At 41.3% G+C, this 20529-nt stretch overlaps 1 protein-coding gene across 2 annotated transcripts in view; it reads right to left on the bottom strand.

Annotated features, from left to right (window-relative positions):
- Window positions 1–20529, bottom strand: part of BMP7 (bone morphogenetic protein 7) — a 93956-nt gene that overhangs the window by 7949 nt on the left and 65478 nt on the right. For both annotated transcript variants that reach the window (XM_027847886.1, XM_027847892.1), the window contains exons 4-5: window positions 12884–13032; window positions 3673–3870 (exon numbers count right to left, since the gene is read on the bottom strand). In XM_027847886.1, the coding sequence (XP_027703687.1) occupies window positions 3673–3870; window positions 12884–13032 (347 nt within the window). The remainder of the gene's footprint in view (window positions 1–3672; window positions 3871–12883; window positions 13033–20529) is intronic.

The following is a 20529-nucleotide window of genomic DNA, read 5'->3' as shown; positions in this document are numbered from 1 at the left end:
TTTTCCCTCAAACTCCTGGTCCAAGCAGATAAAAAGTCAAGATGACTAGTTCAAGATTCATGTTTTTCTCCTAGTGGAGATGCCTAATTGACAGCTGAGAAGAAAAAGGAGGAAGCAAGAAGCAAGAAGCAAGAAGCCCGGCTAGTCTGAAACCTGTGTAATCAGCCTCTGGTTAAGTTTATAATGCAGAAATGGAGGAAACAAGGGTAGCTAGGTGACGCAATGGATAGAACACTGGCCCTGGAGTTAGGAGGACCTGAGCTCAAATCTGGCCTCAGACATTTGACACTTAACTAGTTGTGTGACCCTGGGCAAGTCACTTAACCTTGATTGCCTTACCAAAAAGAAAAAAAATGGAGGAAACAACAAAAGAAAATTCTATTCTGAACCTGATTCTCACTAGCAGGGAGAAACACACAAGGGGCTACAATTGGTGGAAAACTTTGAGGGGTTCTGAGGAAGGATAGGTAGAAACTCACAGACTAAAATTCTACAGAGGAAGTCAGTTTGGGAGGAATGGGAAATTCTAAAAAAAGAAATTCTGAAGACATAAAGGGAAACAATTCCTATGGGAGGGGAAAAAATGGAAGTTATATGAAAAGACTACTGTGAATACACAGAAAACTTCCTAACCAACTTAGATTATGAAAAAGATACGTACAGAAGGTAGAAGCTATCAATCCCTCAAACAAGCATCTAGAAATGGCCACTGTGTCAGGTACTGTAGTCACTTAATGAACAAGCAAGGACAGCTAACAAAGAATAATAAGTCTAAGAACATAATACTGTAAAACTGATATCAAAAGTGCTAAAGCACAGAATAAGCTGAAGCTAGACAAAGACAACAAAAAGGGGAAAGATCTTTTTTTCGGTCATATTGGGAGAAAAGGGACGGTCCAAGGGTGGACTGGAGAGCTGCTGGAGGTGGACAGAACAAGGATAGATGATAATAGAAGGAAAGAAAAGCTGCTCAATTCTTACATTCTCTGCCAAGGGGAATAATTTTTGCACTGGAAATGACACCAAAAAAAGCTGACAGATGCTTAAGATAAATAAGGAGACAAATAAGAGAGAACCCAGATGCCACTGATAAATTCAAATTACTTCAACCATTCTGAAAACCAGTTTGGAATTAGGGGAAAAGTCACTAAACTCTTCATAACCTTTGACCTAGAGATCTCATTACTTCTCATATAGATTAAGGAGGTCAAAGAGAAAAGGAAATACCCTATATATACACCAATATATTGATAGCAGCGCTTTATGTGGTAGCAAACCTGGAAACAAAGTAGGTACCCATCAACTCGGAAGAGGCTGAATGATTGTCATATCTGAATGTAATTGCATGCTAAGAAATGATGAATATGAGGGATCCAGAGAAGCATGGGAAGATTTGCTTGACCTGATGTAGAAGGAAGAAAACTGAACTAAGAGAACAATATATACAATGATAGCTATAATGTAAATGAAAAGAAAATGCTAAGACCTACTTTAACTGATTAATTCTAACGACCAGTGAAGGCTGGAGAGGAACAGATAATGAAACTCATTTCCCGCTGTTCTGTGGAGGACATGGAGTGTTGCATATCCTGTCAGATACCTTAGTCACTGCTGTGTTTGGTGGTTGATTTTGCTTAACTGTTCTTTTTTCTGTGTTAAAAGGGAGGATTCAATGACTGGGCATGAGGGGCAGGGGAGGAAGGGAGGTACACCAGAAAAGAAATGGGACATAAAAACAAAAGACAATATATTTTTAAATAAATGCCATAACTTTAAAAAATCACAGCATTAAATAATTGCCCAAAGGATGTCACTAACAGGATTTGGTTAATTCCAGCTCAAATTCAATTGTTACTTCCTTTCCATGGTCTCACAGTCTCCTAGACCATGGGTTTATAAGAAGCACATGTGTCCTCTTCCTTCTTGAGCCCTGCCTTATATTTTCCACAAGGCCTGATACTCTGCCAGAGAGAGCTCTTGGGGGAATGTTTTTGGTCAGTTCAGCTCAGACCTCCAGCACAAGCAGCTGTTAATTATAGCCTCAGTTGCTTCCCTACCTTATCACCAGATAAACATTTAAATCAAGTTAAATAGAATTGACTTCTGGGAGGGAAGCTGCCAGGGTATAATGGAAAGATCCTTAGGATAAGAGTCTGAAGATCTGAGTTCTAGTCTCAGCCCAGCCAGTATACCGGTGAGATCTTGGGCAAGTTATCTCCCAATTCTGCATTTCAATTTCTTCATTTATAAAATGAGGTGGCTGGACAAGACTGAGCAATCAACAAGAATTTAAGTGCTTATTCTATGCCAGGCATTGGCCTAAGTACAGGGAAGGTATGAAAAAAAGGGCTAAAACAAGGTCCCTTGTTCTTAATGCACTCACATTCCAGTGAGGAAGAGAAAATTAAAATAATTCTGTATACACAAGATATATACAGTATAAATGCAAAGTAATCTCAGAGGGGAGAGACTAGTAGCAGTTGGGAGGAAGGAGGGTTGGAGAAGACTCCTGAAGAAAATAGCATTTGAGCTAGATCTTTCAAGAAGCTACTAGGCAGAGGTGAGGAGAGAGAACATTCCAGTCATAGGGGCAGACTGTACAAAAACATGGAGCCAGGACATGGAGTATCATGTACGAGGAATAGCAAGTGGGATAACGTGCCTGAATTGCAGAGTATATATAGAGTTCAAAAGTGTCAGATGACTGGAAAGGTAGGAAGGGGCCTGGCTACGAAGGGCTTTAAATAACAGAGGATTTTATATTTGATCCGGAAGAGGGCCAATGGAGTTTATTGAGTTGGGGGGAGGGGGAGTGGTTTGGAGACCTGGTCAGAATTGTGCTTAGGGAAAATCACTTTGGCAGATGAGTGGAGGATAGACTGGATTGGGAGCAATTTGAGGCAAGGAGACCAATTAGAAGGCTCTTTCAATACTCCAAATGAGAGTTGCCCAGGGCCTGTATAGGAGTGGTGACTATGTGAATAGGTAGATGGTCTCCAGGGTCATTTACAATTCCAGATTCTGTGATCATGTTATGAAGGCAATTGGACTAATTGATCTATGAGGTCCCTTTGGGAGAGCAATTTCAACTCTTTTTGCCATTCTATTGTTGTATTTCTACAAATGCATACTATTTTTAACTGATAAAATGGATCATGGCCCATTATTAACAAACATGAAGAGTTTTTTTTTAATGCCTTTCTAAGGACCTGGAAAAGTTTTTCAAAGTGACTTAGCAGAGAAATCACACAATTAACACCGAAAGGAACAGGAAGGATATAACATTTATAGCATCCCATCAGCTAAAATGAACTATGGGAGGTCATTTAGGCCAAATGCATGGAGTCCTGACCCCACAATGACATATATCTAAGCCATCATCCAAAAATAGAGACTGTCTTATTTTTTAAAGCTATGGCCCTACATCCTAATATTCTTAAGTCTCTCATCAACACATATAGTATATCAACTTACCCTTATAAAAGTCTTTTTTAACCCTATGCCTAAACTGAATCCCTCACAACACAGAACAATCTAAGTTTGCTTCCTCCCTCTATCTATAGCATTGTTGCTTAGCTTCCTGTCCAGCACTTTAGAGAGTTTTTGGGAGGTGGGGAAGAGTTAATGACAATTTCGTTAACTATTACTAGTCCCCTTTCCCCATCTGTATACCTGCAATATTGGACATCCTCAAAGCTTCCTGGTTCTTAGGTGTCTTTGATCTGTTTTGGCTTCGTTGTTTGCTTCCTGTAGACCGGATACTACGAAGATGTACTTCTGTGGCCTTAAAGAATGCTACCATGAATGGTTGCTTGTTCTGGGGACCATTTCTTCCAACCAGACCTGCCATCTTGGGATTGATGCTTTGTCCTGAAGTGATATCAAACATACACAGAGAAGGATCACCAGGGGAAGACAGGATCAAGATCCACAGCCATGCCAACACAATAAGAAGCTGACAAATAACCAGGCCTGGTTACAACAGTAAAAGGACTTTATAAAGAAAATGCAGTGATCATTGTATATATATGTAATTAACTTTGCTTGGAATCTAATACATCAGACTTAGAAACTGGACAAATCCCATCCCCTAAAATAACAGATCAGCACAAGAGACTTCTTTAAAACCTGTGTTTAAAATAAAACTCCCCCATCCATAATTATTTTACCTTAAATCCACTCAACGTTAGATTTTTCTGCATTCTTTAGAGGGGTTTCTTTAAGTTCACCAACCTATAATTTGAAGTGATTCTATAAAAGAAACCATAAAATGTAGCCCCTAGGAACTGTAAATTCCCCCTGGAAGGTTATTAAGTCAAAATAAAAATGCCTTGCATGAAACCTTGACACTGTTCCAGATATATTAAATTTGAAATTTGCAAACAGTTTCCATCTACAGGTCTGATCTGGAGGTAGTTTGGTTATTGTGTAGATGTCAAGAACAGTACTCAAGTCTGGAAAAACCCCATGCCTCTAGGTTGTGGAAGTGTGATGAGCCAATGAGGGCTCAAGTCCTTCTCACTGCCACGTTTGAAGATGATGGAGATCTCAGGACTTCTGAGGCCCAGTGGAGGAAGCACTAAGAATGTCACTTGCACATCACATTCAGTCTGTTGAGGACAAAATCTTCTCCTAATCCTGGAGGGAGCATTTCTGGGTCCTGAAAAAACTAACCATGCCTTTGAACAATAGATCTCTTTGGGTCAAACAATGCCAACCAAGATAAGAAATCATTGTTGGCTGTGTCCATCTTCGAGGGAGGGACATATTTTCAGTCAGTAAATGGTTGATGGAGGAAAAAAAGTCACCAGAGGGCTAAAAAACCAGTTAGAGAATAGGCCCTTGGGACCAAAGCCACAACTGACATATAATATACATGCCTCATGTATATTCCTGCCTCTGTTGTTTCCTATACAATTTGTGTCACTCTTAACGTGGCCAGTGCCCTTCCCCTCTTTTCTTCTATTGAACAAATTGTAGCAAGTCACAAAGCATGGGCTCTAGGGATCTTCTTCATCAAACACCTACTACATTCAAGAGAACTGTGAGAAGCACTGTAGGGGGCTACAGATTTACATATGACCAACATGGTGGTATTCAAAACCATCTTCAATTTAATGAGACAGCTAAGAAAAGCCTGTTATTTATTACCTTTAGGTGGATGGAATGGATGGACTTGGATGGGCAATGGATAGAGTATTGTATTTGGGGTCAGGAAGACCTGAATTCAAATCCTGCCTCAGATACTTAACTAGTGGTGTAACCCTTGGCAATTCATTTAACTTCTCTGAGCCTCAGTTTTCTTATCTATAAAGTGGGGATAATAACAGCACCAAATTCAGAGGATTTTTGTGAGTATCAAATCAAATGCAATATGTAAAGCTCTTTCCAAACCTAAAAGCACTGTATAAAGGCTAGCAATTAGCTATTATTATTAACTTTTTTTAACTGCCCAAAGTATTATGTACATATAGTAGTGTACACATAGGGAGACAAGTACACAAGACAGTGACTAGCTCTCTCAGAGAATATGAATGGCATTTATGAAAACAGGACTCATGGTCTATAAGAAGGCTAAAGAGAGATCTTAAGGAGAAGGTACTCACTAATAGGCACTGAGGGAAAGAGGATGATGGGTTCAACCCCAGGAGGGTGGCTTTTCTCAGGATACCACTTTCTTGTTCAATATGGGTGGTACCTCAAACAACTCCCATGCCCGCAGGGATATTCCTCAGGAACATAACAGTGGAAATTATTCATTGCAATCATTTATCTCAATTTCTTCATGCAAGCATGGACTAAATGTCAAACCAGAAAGAAGTTCCATTTTAAAGACATTTTCCCTACCACTAATTCACCAACAGATTTTTTGGTCACCCGTGTATGTTGAGCTCTTGGATCATCGGGCACTGTCTCTATCTTAAGACCCATTTCATTTTCTCCTTTGTCTTCACAAAGGAGACAAACAGGATATGAAGCAATAAGAAATGGACTAAGGAGACTCAAGTAGTCAGCTGCTGCTCATAGGTACTGTCGGTACAGCCTATTACTGGGCTTAGTTTGGGAGAATGCCTCCAGCTAATGAATCACTCCACTGTTTCTCTACTCAGTTGCTTCAGCTTAACCAAACTTAAGAATAACAAATTCTTCTTTAAGTGCCTTAATTCCTATTTTTGAATTCCAAGCTGGGGTGATTATGAGGGAGCAGAGTTAATGCTATCTCACAGCAATGAAGATATGTACAAGGCTCTTTACTGGAAATAACCTTCCGGAAGCAGATCAAATGTTTGGTCTACAAAGAGATTTTGCACAATGAATGTGGCAGACAGTGGAGAGCAAAGCTGTAGCGAGCTGCCGATGTGATTTTTGACAGGAATCAACACTGACCAAGGGGCTACCCACTAAAGAAGAGGCCAGTTCGGAAGATAAAAGGAACTGAAGAATGTGGGTTGAAAAAAAACTTCTCTCAGATGAGCTATCTGGCTTCAAGTTGTTCCTTCATTCCTTTTTCTTTTTCCTAACAACAACAACAACAACAACAACAAAAGACTTCCAAGCAATGACATAGAATGATGGTTTTTATTCACCCATGCAAAAATAGGTAGGATTAGACTATGCCCCACTTGTTTGGTAGGTAGGTGTCCCAAAGGGTCTCTTGTCTCCCAGCTCCGGATAGATGCCGTGGCTGCAGATAGGTATCCCCAGCTTGACCCAGGTTCTTTTAGGTTTGGGGTCCATGAACTAGTTATTGTTGTTGTTTTTGAATTTTGAAAACTGCATTTTAGTGTCATTGTAATCTTATGTAATTTTTGTAATTTTATGTATCTTATTTTATGCATTTAAAAACAGTATTCTGAGCAGGGGCCCATAGGCTTCACTCAAAATGTCAGAGGAGAAAATGGCAACATAAAAAGGTTAAGAACCTCTGCACCAGTTGAAGTCTAGGGTTTTAAAATATAAAATAAACATTTGCCTATAACTCAGAGACATATTACTTTTTTGGTCCAATAGACCCCTACCTGGACTTCTTTGGAGAAAAATCTCCAACTATGGCTTGGTGCTCATACCTGATTCCTAATTTTCTATTAAGACTCTCATCATCTTCCTCACTTTGCATAACCCAAAAGAAAATGCATTCATATTAGAATTTCAAATACATTTGCTACATGAAATAGAAAGATAATAAAACATAGTATCAAGACTCAAATAGCTCTTGGGTCTACCATTCCCACCTCAGTTTACCACTTTATTCTCCTGAAGGAAATGAAAACAGAGAAGAGATAATATTCATTCATCCATATCAATATCACAGTCATATGTATGAGGAAAGACAAAATCTGGAGGCCAAAGATTACCAGCATTCCCTCAGAGATCTCTGACATCATGGAGGACTATCCCAAGACTCAGAGTCCAGCAAGATCATTGATTATGCTGTGTTTCTGGGGGAATTTCCTGTACATTCTGGCATAGCCATCTCTCCCAGAGAGTACCCACATTGCTAATCCTAAATTCCAGACACAAGAGTTGGGGGGAGAGTCATCTAATCATAGGCAAAGTGTCATAGGCAAAGTGACCCGCCCCCCCCGAAATCTCTGTCCCATCAGCCTCCCTCCCTCTCTGTCAGTCTCTCTGTCTCTCCCTCCTTTTTGCCTCTCCCCAGTCACCTGGCGAGCTGTCAGGTGGTCTAGTAACAGTGGTCTTCGTCTGATCTCAAGTCCAATCTATCTTTTAAAAGAAATCCATTCAGGGCCACTATTCACAACATTCTCATCATTTTCAAAGCTAGGTACGTCCTTTCAGTCTTTGGATTCTTCTCCACAGAGTGCAGGTCCAGGTTCGCATTGCCACAGCATGAAAACCAAAAGAATGCAAAGGGAAATTCTGATTATATAAATGAAGGGGCAACCCTCAGTGCTTAAAAGTTTTGTAAATGAAAGTCAATATATAAAGACTCCATTCTAGAATTTTCTTCATCTCTAGATCAAAACAATAACCCTAGACCATAGGATTTAGAACTAGAAAGGACCTTAGAGGTTATAGAGTCCAACTTCTTCATTTTACAGATAAGGAAACTAGTAGGATCATAGAGAGGAAATGACTCACCCAAGATCATACAGATAGCAGCAATCAAAAGAGGTAGGATTCAAATTCCCGTCCTCTACCTCCAAATTTAATGCTATTTCCACTGGACTCCCATTCTCCAAGACAAATATCCATAACCAACTTGATTTTAGGAAACAGGAGTTTGCTTTCAATAAATTTAAGAAGGTTCTAATCTGAAGCAAGAACTTTGGTTCAAACAAACCATGCTGATTTCATTGTCTCAGGACATAGCATGACTACCTATTAACATCCAACTTCCTCACAGATGAAAATGAATCAAGCTCTGCTTGTTCTTAGTCTCAGAAAGTCAGAAGAAGTCTTATTATCTAGGTATTGACATGCCAGGAAAGATATATCCCAGAACTACTGTTTGTTTGTTTGCTGTTCTTCTTGTATTATTTTGGTGGAGTAGAAATTAGCTTCCAGGTAGTTTTCTTCAGATAAGAACTGAAGGAGGGCAGCAAAGACGAAATGCCCCCTTTATACCTAATAAGCTCCTAGATTACAGGACCATAGATTTGGAATGTAAAGAAATCTCAGATGTCATCTAATCCTACCCACTCCGACATTTTACAAATAGGGAAACTAAGGCCCTTAGATGTTAAGTAACTTGTCTGTGGTCACAATAGGGAATAAGTAGCAGTCAGGATTTTAAACTAGGTCTTCTTATTCCATACCCAGCACTTTTCCCACCACACTACAAAATTAGTCCAGAGAACTAAAGAAGGATGAAGGAAGGATGAGCTCTATGTGCCGACTGGTTGATCCATGCCAAACTTAAACCAAGGACCAGCTTTCTACTTCTCTTGCATCCTCCCTTGGTAACCAGCACCAGGCCCCCTACACAGATATTTGCTGTTCCTTTCTACCATTTTGGCCAGGCAGGGCTGCCCACAATAGTCTGGTTGTAAGTGATTTGATTTCAAGAACTGGGTGGTTATAAATCCCCAGGAAGGTTTCAGGTGTAAGTATTCCTAGCACAACAGGGAAGGGAATATTGCCTTATTCCTTAAGCTCTGGGCTAAAAGATTCCCAGATTTTCATACCAACCTAATTATGAGCCTCTTTTCTTGGTCATAAGAAGCAGTTATTTGAATCAATTTTATGGCTATACACAAGGTTGCTGCTATTTGGGTGCTCTGTGTATCTACGCAAAGCAACCTATTATACGAGAAGAAAAAAATGTCACTAGCCCAAGAATATATAGTTTTCACTAAATACTTAATCATTAATGCTTGTTAGTACATTATTAATTAATGCATAATAAATAAATGCTTAATAAATACTTATTAACTGACTGATTGATTTGTTCATTCCATTATTCCAATTATTAAGGGGGAGGAAAGGGAGAACTAATTTTTTATAGTTGCATTCTCTTCCAAAAGGAAAGAAAGTCATTCCATCTTTAATAATAGCATCACTCAGGAGATGATACAGTATTCCAACCACACACTTCCTCTGGACACATAACACATGGACTGTGCTTCCTCTCTAATACATGTTGGTCATTCGGATTTCCTAATTTCACAGTGTATGATAGAAGAGATGTGCTCTGTGCATCATGAATACATAAGCCATCGTGTCTGATAGAGTGGGCAGGTAGATGAGCAATCAGGGAATCCATGCCCTATTCCCACCTTCCCATATGAGCGGGCATGTGGACTTGCTATGTCATGGAATCATAGCATCATAGACATGGATCTGGAAGGGACCTCAGAGGCCTAACTTTCTAGTCTAACTTTCCATTTTATAGTTAGCAAAACAGAGGCCAAGGGAGGCCAAATGACTTGCCCAGAATCTCACAGGTAACATGTATCAGAATGGCATTTGAACCCAAGTTCTCTGACTCCAGACACAGTCTTAGGAAAAGTAGCTGATCTCTCTGGATATCAATAAAAGTGGCTTTTTTCTCCTTTCACACACACAAAAAAAAATTAGCTGAATGCTTTAAGCTATGTCAGTTCCAGTTCCCTCATTTTGTACTTTGGGGTAAACTGAGGCTTCTTAGAGCTAGTATGTACAAAATGAGCGTAAGAAACATCCCCTCTCTCTCTCTTTACCCTTTCCGAATTCCAATGCAAGCTTTGGGATCAGGGTTTCCCCTGGCCAGCCAAACCTGTACCCTCACAGAGCTGGTAGCATATCTGCTGTGCCTTTAGCCAGAGAGTAAGGCAAGGATCCACCCAGAATGGCAGAAGCCTAGGAAGGAGCAACAGCTATTTGGATCAGGTCCATTTGGGCGGCATCTCCTTCAGGATCTCTGACCAGCCCACAGGAGAAGGCAGAAAAACCCAATGCCCATCAGTCTAAGAAGTTCCAAGTGGCCTAATTCAGGCAGGCACTGGGCCCACCAGTCTCTTGTCAAATCCTTTTTTTTTTTTTCAAATAAAGAAAACAGAATTTATAGCAGATACAAGGATGATGAGCCATTTCTTTCTTCATCCTCACCCCCACCCTTAGTGGCTTGGCAGAGAACAAAACCTCCAGGCCTGAGTGGATTGCTTGTCTCTGGTCTAACCAGCTTTGCCCTGGCTCTCCTGAGTTTGAGTGCTAAACAGCCTAAGCAGGAGCTGAGTTGAGCCAGGTCTCTGTGTCCAAGCATTCAAAGGGCCTATTGCTGATCTCTAGAACATCAAAGGAGTGAGTCCTCTGATAAGGAAAGCATGTAGGCTTATCTCTCACAAATCACTTGAACTGATGAAACCTAAGGGCTAATCTGGGCCAGGAAAGGAACTTATTTCTTCCTATGGGTCCAGGTCCCATCCTAAAAGGGGATTATACATGACCACAGTGAAGAGATCTCACTGGGGCATCTAGGAAGCTTATGAGTAAGCCCCTGTGGTATGTCCTCTTCCAGAAATGTAGCAGAAGTGGAGACACCATCCAATTCAATATGCCTCCGATGACAAGGTGGGTGGTTTTCCTCTCAGCTGGGCTGTTTGATGCTTGAACGATAACCTGTCTGTGCTTCAGATTCATCTCCCAAAAGTCAAAGACTACTGCCTATAGTTTATACTCAGAAGGACAAGCACTGATTTTTGTTTTTTGTTGTGGGTGGGTTTGGGGATTTGGTTTTTTGTTGTTGCTTTTTTTGGGGGAGGGGGGAAAATATCCCATATATTTGAGATGCTACTATTTCCTCCACACAAGATTTTTCTTGCTCCTCCTCAGCTAAGAGAACTTACTCAAAATGAACTGCTGGAGAATAATCCCAGAACTTCACAGGGGCTCCCTTCTGTCCAATACATGACTGGGTTGGATGGCTTTACATTTATGGAGAATTAGGTACTTTCCAAACCCCCCCACACACGCACACACACCCCTCCTTCAGAACTGAGACTTGATAGAGGAAAAAAATGGAATATCCAAAATGCTATTGGCCCAATTAAACATTCAGCAACAATTAATAGCTGCAGTTCCAAGAACCAAGCCCAATATTCCTATCCCCCACCCCAGGTAAATTCTCCTCAGTTGCCCATTACCCTTTCACTGGGCTCCTAAACGGGAGGGGCACAGGCAGGAAGAATCAGTGAACTTGAAAAGCTACTTAGAAGTAGTGTCTGGCAGCAAAGTGGGCCTGCTTCCTAACCCCTCCAAAGCCCCCAGTCTCCCCTATAACCCTGGCCACCATCATCCTGGGGACCTCATTCAGGATAACCGCTGCTGAGCAGCACCACAGGATCAAGCCCTGTAGCACCGCAGAACAGAAAGAGAGAAAACATACACATTCATAAGCCTGGGAACCATCCCAGCTTAATTGGAAATACATTTTCTTGGGAGGAGTGACTGATGCAACCAGCCCCACCTACATCCTACTCACAACTGGTTTGCCTCATCAGCTCATGGCAAAGTGTTTACAGGGATTCTACTAGACGGCCTTCTCGCTCTACTTTTTCCAAAGGAGGTAGAGAGAACATTGATTCCTTATGCCTAAATGCCAGTACTCTTATTTGGGGGGTGGGGGGGAAGGGGTTGGGAGAGAGGAGATGAATACTGCAGAAAGCTGTTCACACCGTCAGATTTGTGGTGGGGTTGGGGGCAAACAGTCAATAAATCCTTGTGAGTGAGATTTTAGATTGCTTTGGTCAGTATTTGTATTTTGGCAAGTACTTGGCCTTTTTTTGTCCCCTTTAAAAATCGGGGTTTTTAAATAAATATAGATCAGGGGTTTTAAACCTATTTTGGGCCATGGTCCCCTCTGGCCTTCTAATGAAGCCCATGGACCCCTTCTCAGAATAATGTTTTTAAATGCATAAAATAAAACCTGTTGTATTACAAAGGAAACCAATTATGTAGAAATATGGTTATTAAAAACATTTTTTAAAGAAGTTTATAGACCCCGGGTTAAGAACCCTAGCAAATGGAATGCCTTTAGCTAAGACTGCCATGTTATGAGAAAGAGGTGGATGGAAAGGCATGCACCTTCTAAATGTTCTTCTGCAGCTTTCCCTGTCCTCTCTTCTCCATCCTCTGCCTCCCTAACTCATCCCTCATCCCAAGTTAAAAAAATCAAGGGTCAAAAGCAAGGCTCTTCTTGCATAAACCAGTGATTATTTAAATCTCTATTCTTTTATTTAATCTAGAAAAAAGAGGGGAAATTGCTTTCTACTCCTACTCAAAATGCTGCAGCTGTTTGGGGGAAAAAAAAATCTTGCCTCTTAATGCATTCAAAAGATTCCACTTAAGTAGATGATTATCGGCTGTGCTAAAACTAGTCTGGGCTCGAGCTCTTCGATGCACACTCGGGCTCTCGCTGCTGACAACAGACCTTGGAACTCACCATCTAGACTCTCCGCTGACAGTTGCAGGCCAAGGTTGTGCTGTGGGTTCACCACCCAGTGATTACTCGTGGCTGTAATGTCAAATACCAGCCAACCCTCCTCCGTAGCCCAGACAGTTCGACTGTCAAGCAGAAACAAATCGGAATCCCTGAAAGAAAAAGAAGACAGGGCTATGAATCACCTGGGGGAGAGGTCATTCAGGAACGGTTTGGTCACTGAGCCAGAAATGTACAACCATGCCATAGAAAGGGGCTATAAGGGAGTGTAGAAGAAAACAGGGAAGGAAAATTCTCCAAAACAGGAGATTGTAAGAGAGTCAGTAATCGGCACTTTAATGAGAGTTTCAGGGGCCTTTTTTTCTTCACCATAACAACAGAAGAGGAGGTGTTGAAAGGAATGGAATATGCATATGTTAAGTACCTACTATGTGCCAGGCACTGTGATAAACTTAGTTTTACAAATATTATCTCATTTGATAATGAAAGGGAAAGGAAGCAGATACAGAAACAGGCACCCAAGAAAATACTTTGTTAAAAACACCCCTTGGTATTATTATGTTCCACTGAATAAAGGCCATGCAACAATTAACTGCTTATTGTGTGCAATAATAACAACAACTCGCATTTACACAGGCCTTTCTGAAGCTCCTTCCTCACAACCTACTGAGGTTATGTATTGGGAGCATTACCATTTCCATTATGCAGAAGGGAACTAGGAATCAGAGCAGTAAAGGGATTTGCCCATGGTCACACAGTCTAGCTTGTATCAGAGCTGGGGTTTGGAGCCAGTCTTGTGACTCCAAATCCAGTGATCCAGTGATGCCAAGCTGCCTGTGAAGACATTCTGATAGGTGTTGTAGAAACAAAATGAAATATGACAGGTCTGCTAATAAAATAAAGGCTGGAAGTCCAAGTTACCAAGCTCTCATCTCATTACTCTAACTGTTCTTCCAATGTCATTTCATCTCTTCTAGCTTCACTTTACCTATAGTAATAATGAGTATATATTTAACCACAATTTCTTTGTCAGCTAAGTCCACTGTGGAAAAAAACATCTTAAAGTGCTTTGAGATCCAATTAATATACAGCATGCAAAGAAATGTCTGAGTGAAATTTCTACCAGTCATATTCCAAAGCTGGTTCCCATCAGCGCCTCTTCCTTATGTTTGCTGCTGATGTCAGTTTTCACCAAACACTCAAGATATTTTGAATTTCTCCCCCTTATTCTCTCAGGAAAAACTCCTTTTAATTCAACCAGTCTTTCAGGATGAAAAAGCTTTATTCTGGAATTAAGGGGAAAGGTAAAACAAAACTAAATGATGTCCAGAAGCATAAGAATACAAAGACTAAGAACCTTTCATGTGCCCTCTCTGTGGGATTTGATATTGACATCTAAACAGTGACTCTGGTATTTAAACCTTACCTTTCTTTCCCACCTTTCACTGTACCCTCCAGCAGGTGGTTACATTGGGGCAATTAAGTATAATAACTACCCCTCTCACATGCTTGAATATTTAAGTTTCTATGACCATGAATTTCTATCTCTGATTTTACTTAAATGACATTTTTGGGAAGGGAAGGGGTGGAATATATGAAGCCCAGAAAGTGAATGACCACCCAGAAGCTCAAATAAATAACTGTCATAAGTGAAATTTTTACTCCCCCATCTTTGACCAAATTAGCTTACCTTGGGCACAAATCTGATTATATCACTTTAGTTCTAGAGGTCTTATACTGGCTCCCTATTACCTAAATGCCAAGTTCCTCATCCTGGCATTCAAGGACCTCTATGATCTGTTACCAGACTAATTTTTAACCTTATTTCATGCTATTTCCCCCCAATATGTGCTCTATGTTCTACACAAACTGGATTATTCCTTGTCTACTGTACACACCTTGTATTTTCCACCTCTGTGCCTGTGTTCATGCTTTTCCTTATGCCTGGAATGCAGCCTTCTCCTTGTTCTCCGTATATTGAATTCCTATCTATCCTTTAAGGCCCAACTCAGATGAAATCTCTTCCATGAAACCTTCTCTGGTCTCTCTCCCTTCACATCCCCCATAATTCTCAGGATCAATCAGGAAATATTTATTAGTTACTATGAGCCAGGCACTATGCTAAGTGCTAGGAATACAAAGAAAGGCAAAAAAAAAAAAAAAGCTCCAAGGAGCTCACAGTCTAATGAAAGAGACAACATGCAAATAACTATGTATAAACATGCTATATTCCAGATAAACTGAAAATGATCAATAAAAGGAAGGCACTAGAATTAAGAAGGATCAGGAAAGGTTTCTGGTGGAAGATGAGATTATAGCTGAGACTTGAAGGAAACCAGGAAATAAGAAGGTGGAAATAAAGAGGGAGAGCATCCTAGGCATGGAGGACAGTCAGTAAAAATGCCTGGAATTGGGAGATGGAATTTCTTGTTGAAGAACAGCAAAGAGGCCCCTGAAGAGGAGAGAGGGAACAGATGTAGGTAGGGGTGAGAGTGTAGTGTAAGAGGACTAGAAAAGTGAGGGGCGAGGGGGTGTTTGCAGGTTATGAAGGGCTTTAAATGCCAAATAGAGGGTTTTATATTTGATGCTGGAGGTGATAGGGAACCACTGGAGTTTATTGAGTGAGGGTTGGGTGGGGGTAATGTGGTCAGATCCTTACTTCAGAAGGATTATTGATAGTTAAGTGGATGATGGACTAGAGTGAGGAGAGACTATTGGCAGGGAAACCAACCAGCAGACCACTGAAATAGTACCGGAGTGAGGTAATGAGGAATTATACCAGGGCTGTGACAGTGTCCGAGCAGTGAAGGGGTCATATGCAAGAGAGGTTAAAAAGGTATATTCAATGGGCCTTGGCAACAGATCGGATATGGGGAAGAGAGTAGGTGGTGAGAATGATGAGTTGAGGATGATACCTAGGTTGCAAGTTTGAGTAACTGGAAGGATGGTGGTACCCTCAACAGTAATGTGGAAGTTAGGAATAGGGGAGAGTCTGGGGGGAAAGGGGGATAATGAGTTTAGTTTTGGACCTGTAAGTTTAAAGTATGCATAGGAGATCCAGTTCAAGGCAGTTGGAGATGGGATTTCCTAATCTGAAGGCTAGAAAGAGGTTAGGGTTGGATAAGTAGATTTGAGAACCACCAGCTTAAATCTATGGAAGCTGTTGAGATCACCAAGTGAAATAGTATAGTGGGAGAAAGAGAGAGAGGGCCCAGAATATAATCCTTGAGTATACCCATGGTTAGTGGGTGTAATCTGAATGAAGATCCAGCAAAAGGAGGCTGAGAAGAAGTGGTCAGACACGTTGGGGCAGAACCAGGAAAACCTAGAGAGAAGAGAGTATCAAGGAGAAGAGGGTGATGGAGAGGTCAAGAAGGATGACGACTGAGAAAAGACCAGACCTTTGGTAACTTTGAGAGGGCTGTTTTGGTTGAATGATAAGGTTAGAAGCCAGGCCACAGAGAGTTAAGAAGAGAGTGAGGGAATAGGAAGTAGACGAACCTACTGTAGGTGGCCTTCTCAAGGAGCTTGGCTACAAAAGGGAGGAGAGACAGATGGGATAATAGCTGATGGGGATAGATTGATTAAGTGAGGGTTTTTGAGGATAGATGAGACATGTCTGTGAGCATTAAGTAAAGAAGCAGCCAGTAGACATGGAGAGATTAAAGATAAGCGAGTGAGTGGGAATGATAGGTCAATCTATTGGAGATGATAGATCATAGATTTAGTGGTAAAAGGGACCTTAGAGGTCATCAAATCCACTCTCCTCATTTTACAAATGAAGAAACTGAGTCCCAAAAAGGTTGAGGGACTTGTTTAGTATCACACAGTAGAGGTCTTGTGGTGGGATTTGAATTTACGTCTTCCTGACTCCCAGTCCAGTGCTCTATATCCAATACACAAGACAGCCTATTAGTGATTACCTCTCTCCCCGGGTGCTGTGGAATAGTAATGTGTATACATGTCATATTTTCTACTAGACTAAAAGCTCCATGAGGTGAAGGCACATGTGTTCTGAAACTTTGCCTCATTCCTCACTTTCCCCCCACCCTAGCCCCTACCACCTTGCACAACATTCTGCATATAGTGGGCATGTAACAAGTGTTTGTCATACCAAAGTGGTAATTGAATAAAGGTCTGAAAAATATCAATGGACATGCTGTAGTTTTCTATGGGGAGAGTATCTTTTGCCAGAACACAGGAGTTACACTTGGGTGATGACTTTGTTGGAAACTTTTACAGGAAAATGGGAAAATGTGAGATCCCTGGACAAGCCCATTTGGACCATAGAACAATGACAACTTGGGGAGCAGAGCTATGTCTTTTAAACAGGGAATGACTTGCCAAAATGGTGTTAAACATTCTTTTATTACAAACCATGAAAGTGAGGGCCAGATTTGTTGACTCATCTGTGAATCAATGAGAGTTTGGGGACTAGGGAGTTTTTTAGCTTTTTTTTTTTCTCTTTCATTTTTCTCTGGCCTTCAAAGAAGGGAAGTGTGTACAATTTTTTTTTAATGTGTTTGAGAGGGCCGGGGCAGTTGAAAGATTGGTAATAAGCACAGAGTTTAGGAGGGAGAGGCAAAATCTCTCATGCTGAGATTAAGCCCCAAAAAGGGTGGGAGTCCTCACATTCTTGGGGTGAACATCCCCCTAACTCAATGAAAGATTTGAGGCCTGTTGGTTACCCTCAACCTAGTTTAGTCCATTGGCAGAGATGGTTTACTGGGGTGTGGCCACTGCACATGCTACAGCTTCTTGGAGTTGCAAGAGAGAGTTGAGTGCCAGGTGGACACCAAAGGTGTATGAACAGTCCTGAAAAAGGCTCAGCAAGCCCTCATACCAGAGGGCTTGTCCTCCCTGAATATGCCATATGCCGCTATCTTCTGGCAGAATGGGTGGAGGAGAACAATTTGTTTCAATTTGTTCTTAGAGCTTAGTCAGACATCAAAGATGCCAAGGTCATCCACTGCATCCTGGACTACTACCAGTTGTCCTGACTTATGTCTTGCCACTGGACTTCAATGACTCTAGAAGAAAGAGTGAGGCTGAGGACCTTATGCAACTGTCTTACTTAAATCCAATTCATGCACAAGTCAAGAAATCATTCCATGATTTCATTGGTCCTCTTTGTAAACGAGGGATGAATATTAACAAGTCCCCAACCTGTAGCACCATCAGGTAAGCAGAAAGTATTAAAGAGCTATGTGGAGAAACAAATCAGAAGTCTACTCCATACCGCATACTACAAAACCTATTTTCCAATGATCACCACGCCAAATCCTCTTATCAACATAAACTTTGATCTCCTTCCCCTTCCTCACGATGCCCATCTCCATGACCTTTTTCTCCAGACCTCATATGTATACAGAGCATCTATAATGCTACATCAGAAACTAACTTGGACAAGTTAACCCAGGCTTTGCCCCAGGACAGTGACATAGAAAAGGGAAACTCATGGGGCAGCTAGGTGGCACAGTAGATAGAGCACGAGCCCTGAAGTCAGGAGGACCCTGAGTTCAAATCCGGCCTCAGACCAAACACTTGACACTTACTAACTGTGTGACCCTGGGCAAGTCACTTAACCCCAATTGCCTTAAAAAAAAAAAAAGGGAAACTCTTCCTCCCTGAGGCAAGTCCTTAGTGTGACATCCATCAAGTCCTTGGACTTGATGTCCAAGTCTTTCACTTGGTTCTGGGCCACCATGGACCTATCTTCCCTAATTTTACCCCCTTCTTTTTTTTTCCTCCTACTCTGTGGGGAAGCAGGCTGTCCCCACTCCTGGCACAACTATATCTGACTGGGGCAGAAAGCAGTGAGGGAATATTGGCTCTGCTATGGCAGCATAGACCAGACCCACTGGGGGAATGTTGTCTTTTCTTAACACCATACTGAACCTAGGGAGGACAATCCTTTGTACTATACTCCCCATCTTAAATCGCCCCCACTCCCAACTAAATTTGTCCCAAATACAAGAATTTCTAGTTCTGGCTTTGCCTAATAGCACTCAGCCACGAGTCAAGAAGGCCTGAATACAAATCAGGCCTCAGATACTTACTAGCTGTGTGACTCTGGGCAAGTCACTTAACATTGTTTGCCTTAGTTTCCTCATCTGTAAAACAGGGATAGCACCTACTTCCCCGGGTTGTTGTGAGGATCAAATGAGATCATAATTGTAAATCGCTTAGCACAGTGCTATATAAATGTTCTCTATCATCATCATCATCATTATTATTATTATTAACAAGCTAACTAGGATGATGTTTTAAACCCTAGACTGCAAGCATCATGAAGGCAGGGGCTTCTCTAGACTTTATATCTCCTTCGGTACCTAGAACCAGTTCTCTGTACACTATAGACATAATTATACAGTACTATTAAAAAACCACCAAAGAAATAAACCCAAGTTTCTCAACTGCCTTTTTTTTTCCCCACCTGCCCTATACTCAAGTACTGAAAGATAACTGGGTTGAGTCAGAAGACCTGGATTCCAATCCCAGCCCTGGTGCTTACTACCCGTATGACCACAGAAAATCATTTAACCTTTCTGGCCCTCGGCTTCCTCACATGTCCTTTCCAACTCTAAATATATGATCATTCCATATAAATATGCAATTAACTTTCATCAAGGGCTAATGATAGCACAAGTATGGGTGTATAAAAGGAATGGAATCGAATTTGGTGGTTCCTAAAGAGCTTGTGTTTTATTCCTGCATTCAGGGGTGGACTGGTAAATATTGTGCAACTGGCTCTCTGGAAATCAGCAACAACAAGAAAATGTGCTCATTATACGCTTACAAGTTTAATTTGCATTATGAACATTTTCTCCATCACAGTCAACAAAACAATAAATTAAGTCCTGATTTGCAGCATGTGCTACAAATTTCCAAAGTGTCCATGCTCACACTGAGAATTTAGCAATCAAGTTTTATCTGGCTGTAGCACACCCCTGCCTGTATTCCACAGGACTCAACTCCCTTACTATAGGTAAGGTTCTATGCTAGGCACATGGAAAAGTCCTAAAGGAGTATAAGATTGTCTCCTGAGTTTACAATGTATTTGAGGAAACCAGACATTTGAACAAGCTAGGCAGGAGCTAAGGGCCAAAATGAGAAGTGAGGGTTGTAAGTGCACTAACAGTTTAGGGGATGGGAGAGACTGGGGGAGCAGGAACCTTTGGAGGTGTGATAGGGCTGAGGTGGAGCTGGGCCTTCAACAATGAACAGGGTTTAGATAGACAGAGAAGGGTGGGGAAGGGGTAGGTGGGGGTTGGATAGGTTTCTTGGCAAGGTCAGCCAGAGACAAGGTACAAAAACAGATATAAACACAGCCCATTGCAGAGTTTAAAAGGCTGGAAAACTTTGGTTTAAGGAAGTGTTCTCTTCTGGTGTCTTCTCTTTCTCTCTTGGGAGAGCAGGAGCTAAAGGGAAAGAGGTAGATCAAAACAGCTTCCAGGACCTGAGAGAAAACTAGTCAGGCTGAAATGATACAGCAGCAGTGTGGTACAATGGAAAGAGGGCTAGATGGAAATACGAGAATCTCAGTTTGAATTCCCAAATGGGCTATTAACTGTCGGTGATGTTTTGGGCAAATTAGTTAACTTCTTTGGACTTCGGTTTCTTAATCAGGAAAATGAGGGTGTTGGTAA

The sequence above is a fragment of the Vombatus ursinus genome, unplaced genomic scaffold (assembly GCF_900497805.2).
Source record: "Vombatus ursinus unplaced genomic scaffold, bare-nosed wombat genome assembly UNPS02000580.1, whole genome shotgun sequence".
NCBI lineage: Eukaryota > Metazoa > Chordata > Mammalia > Diprotodontia > Vombatidae > Vombatus > Vombatus ursinus.
The sequence above is the reverse complement of the archived record's forward strand: the minus strand, read 5'-3'. Positions and strand labels throughout refer to the sequence as shown.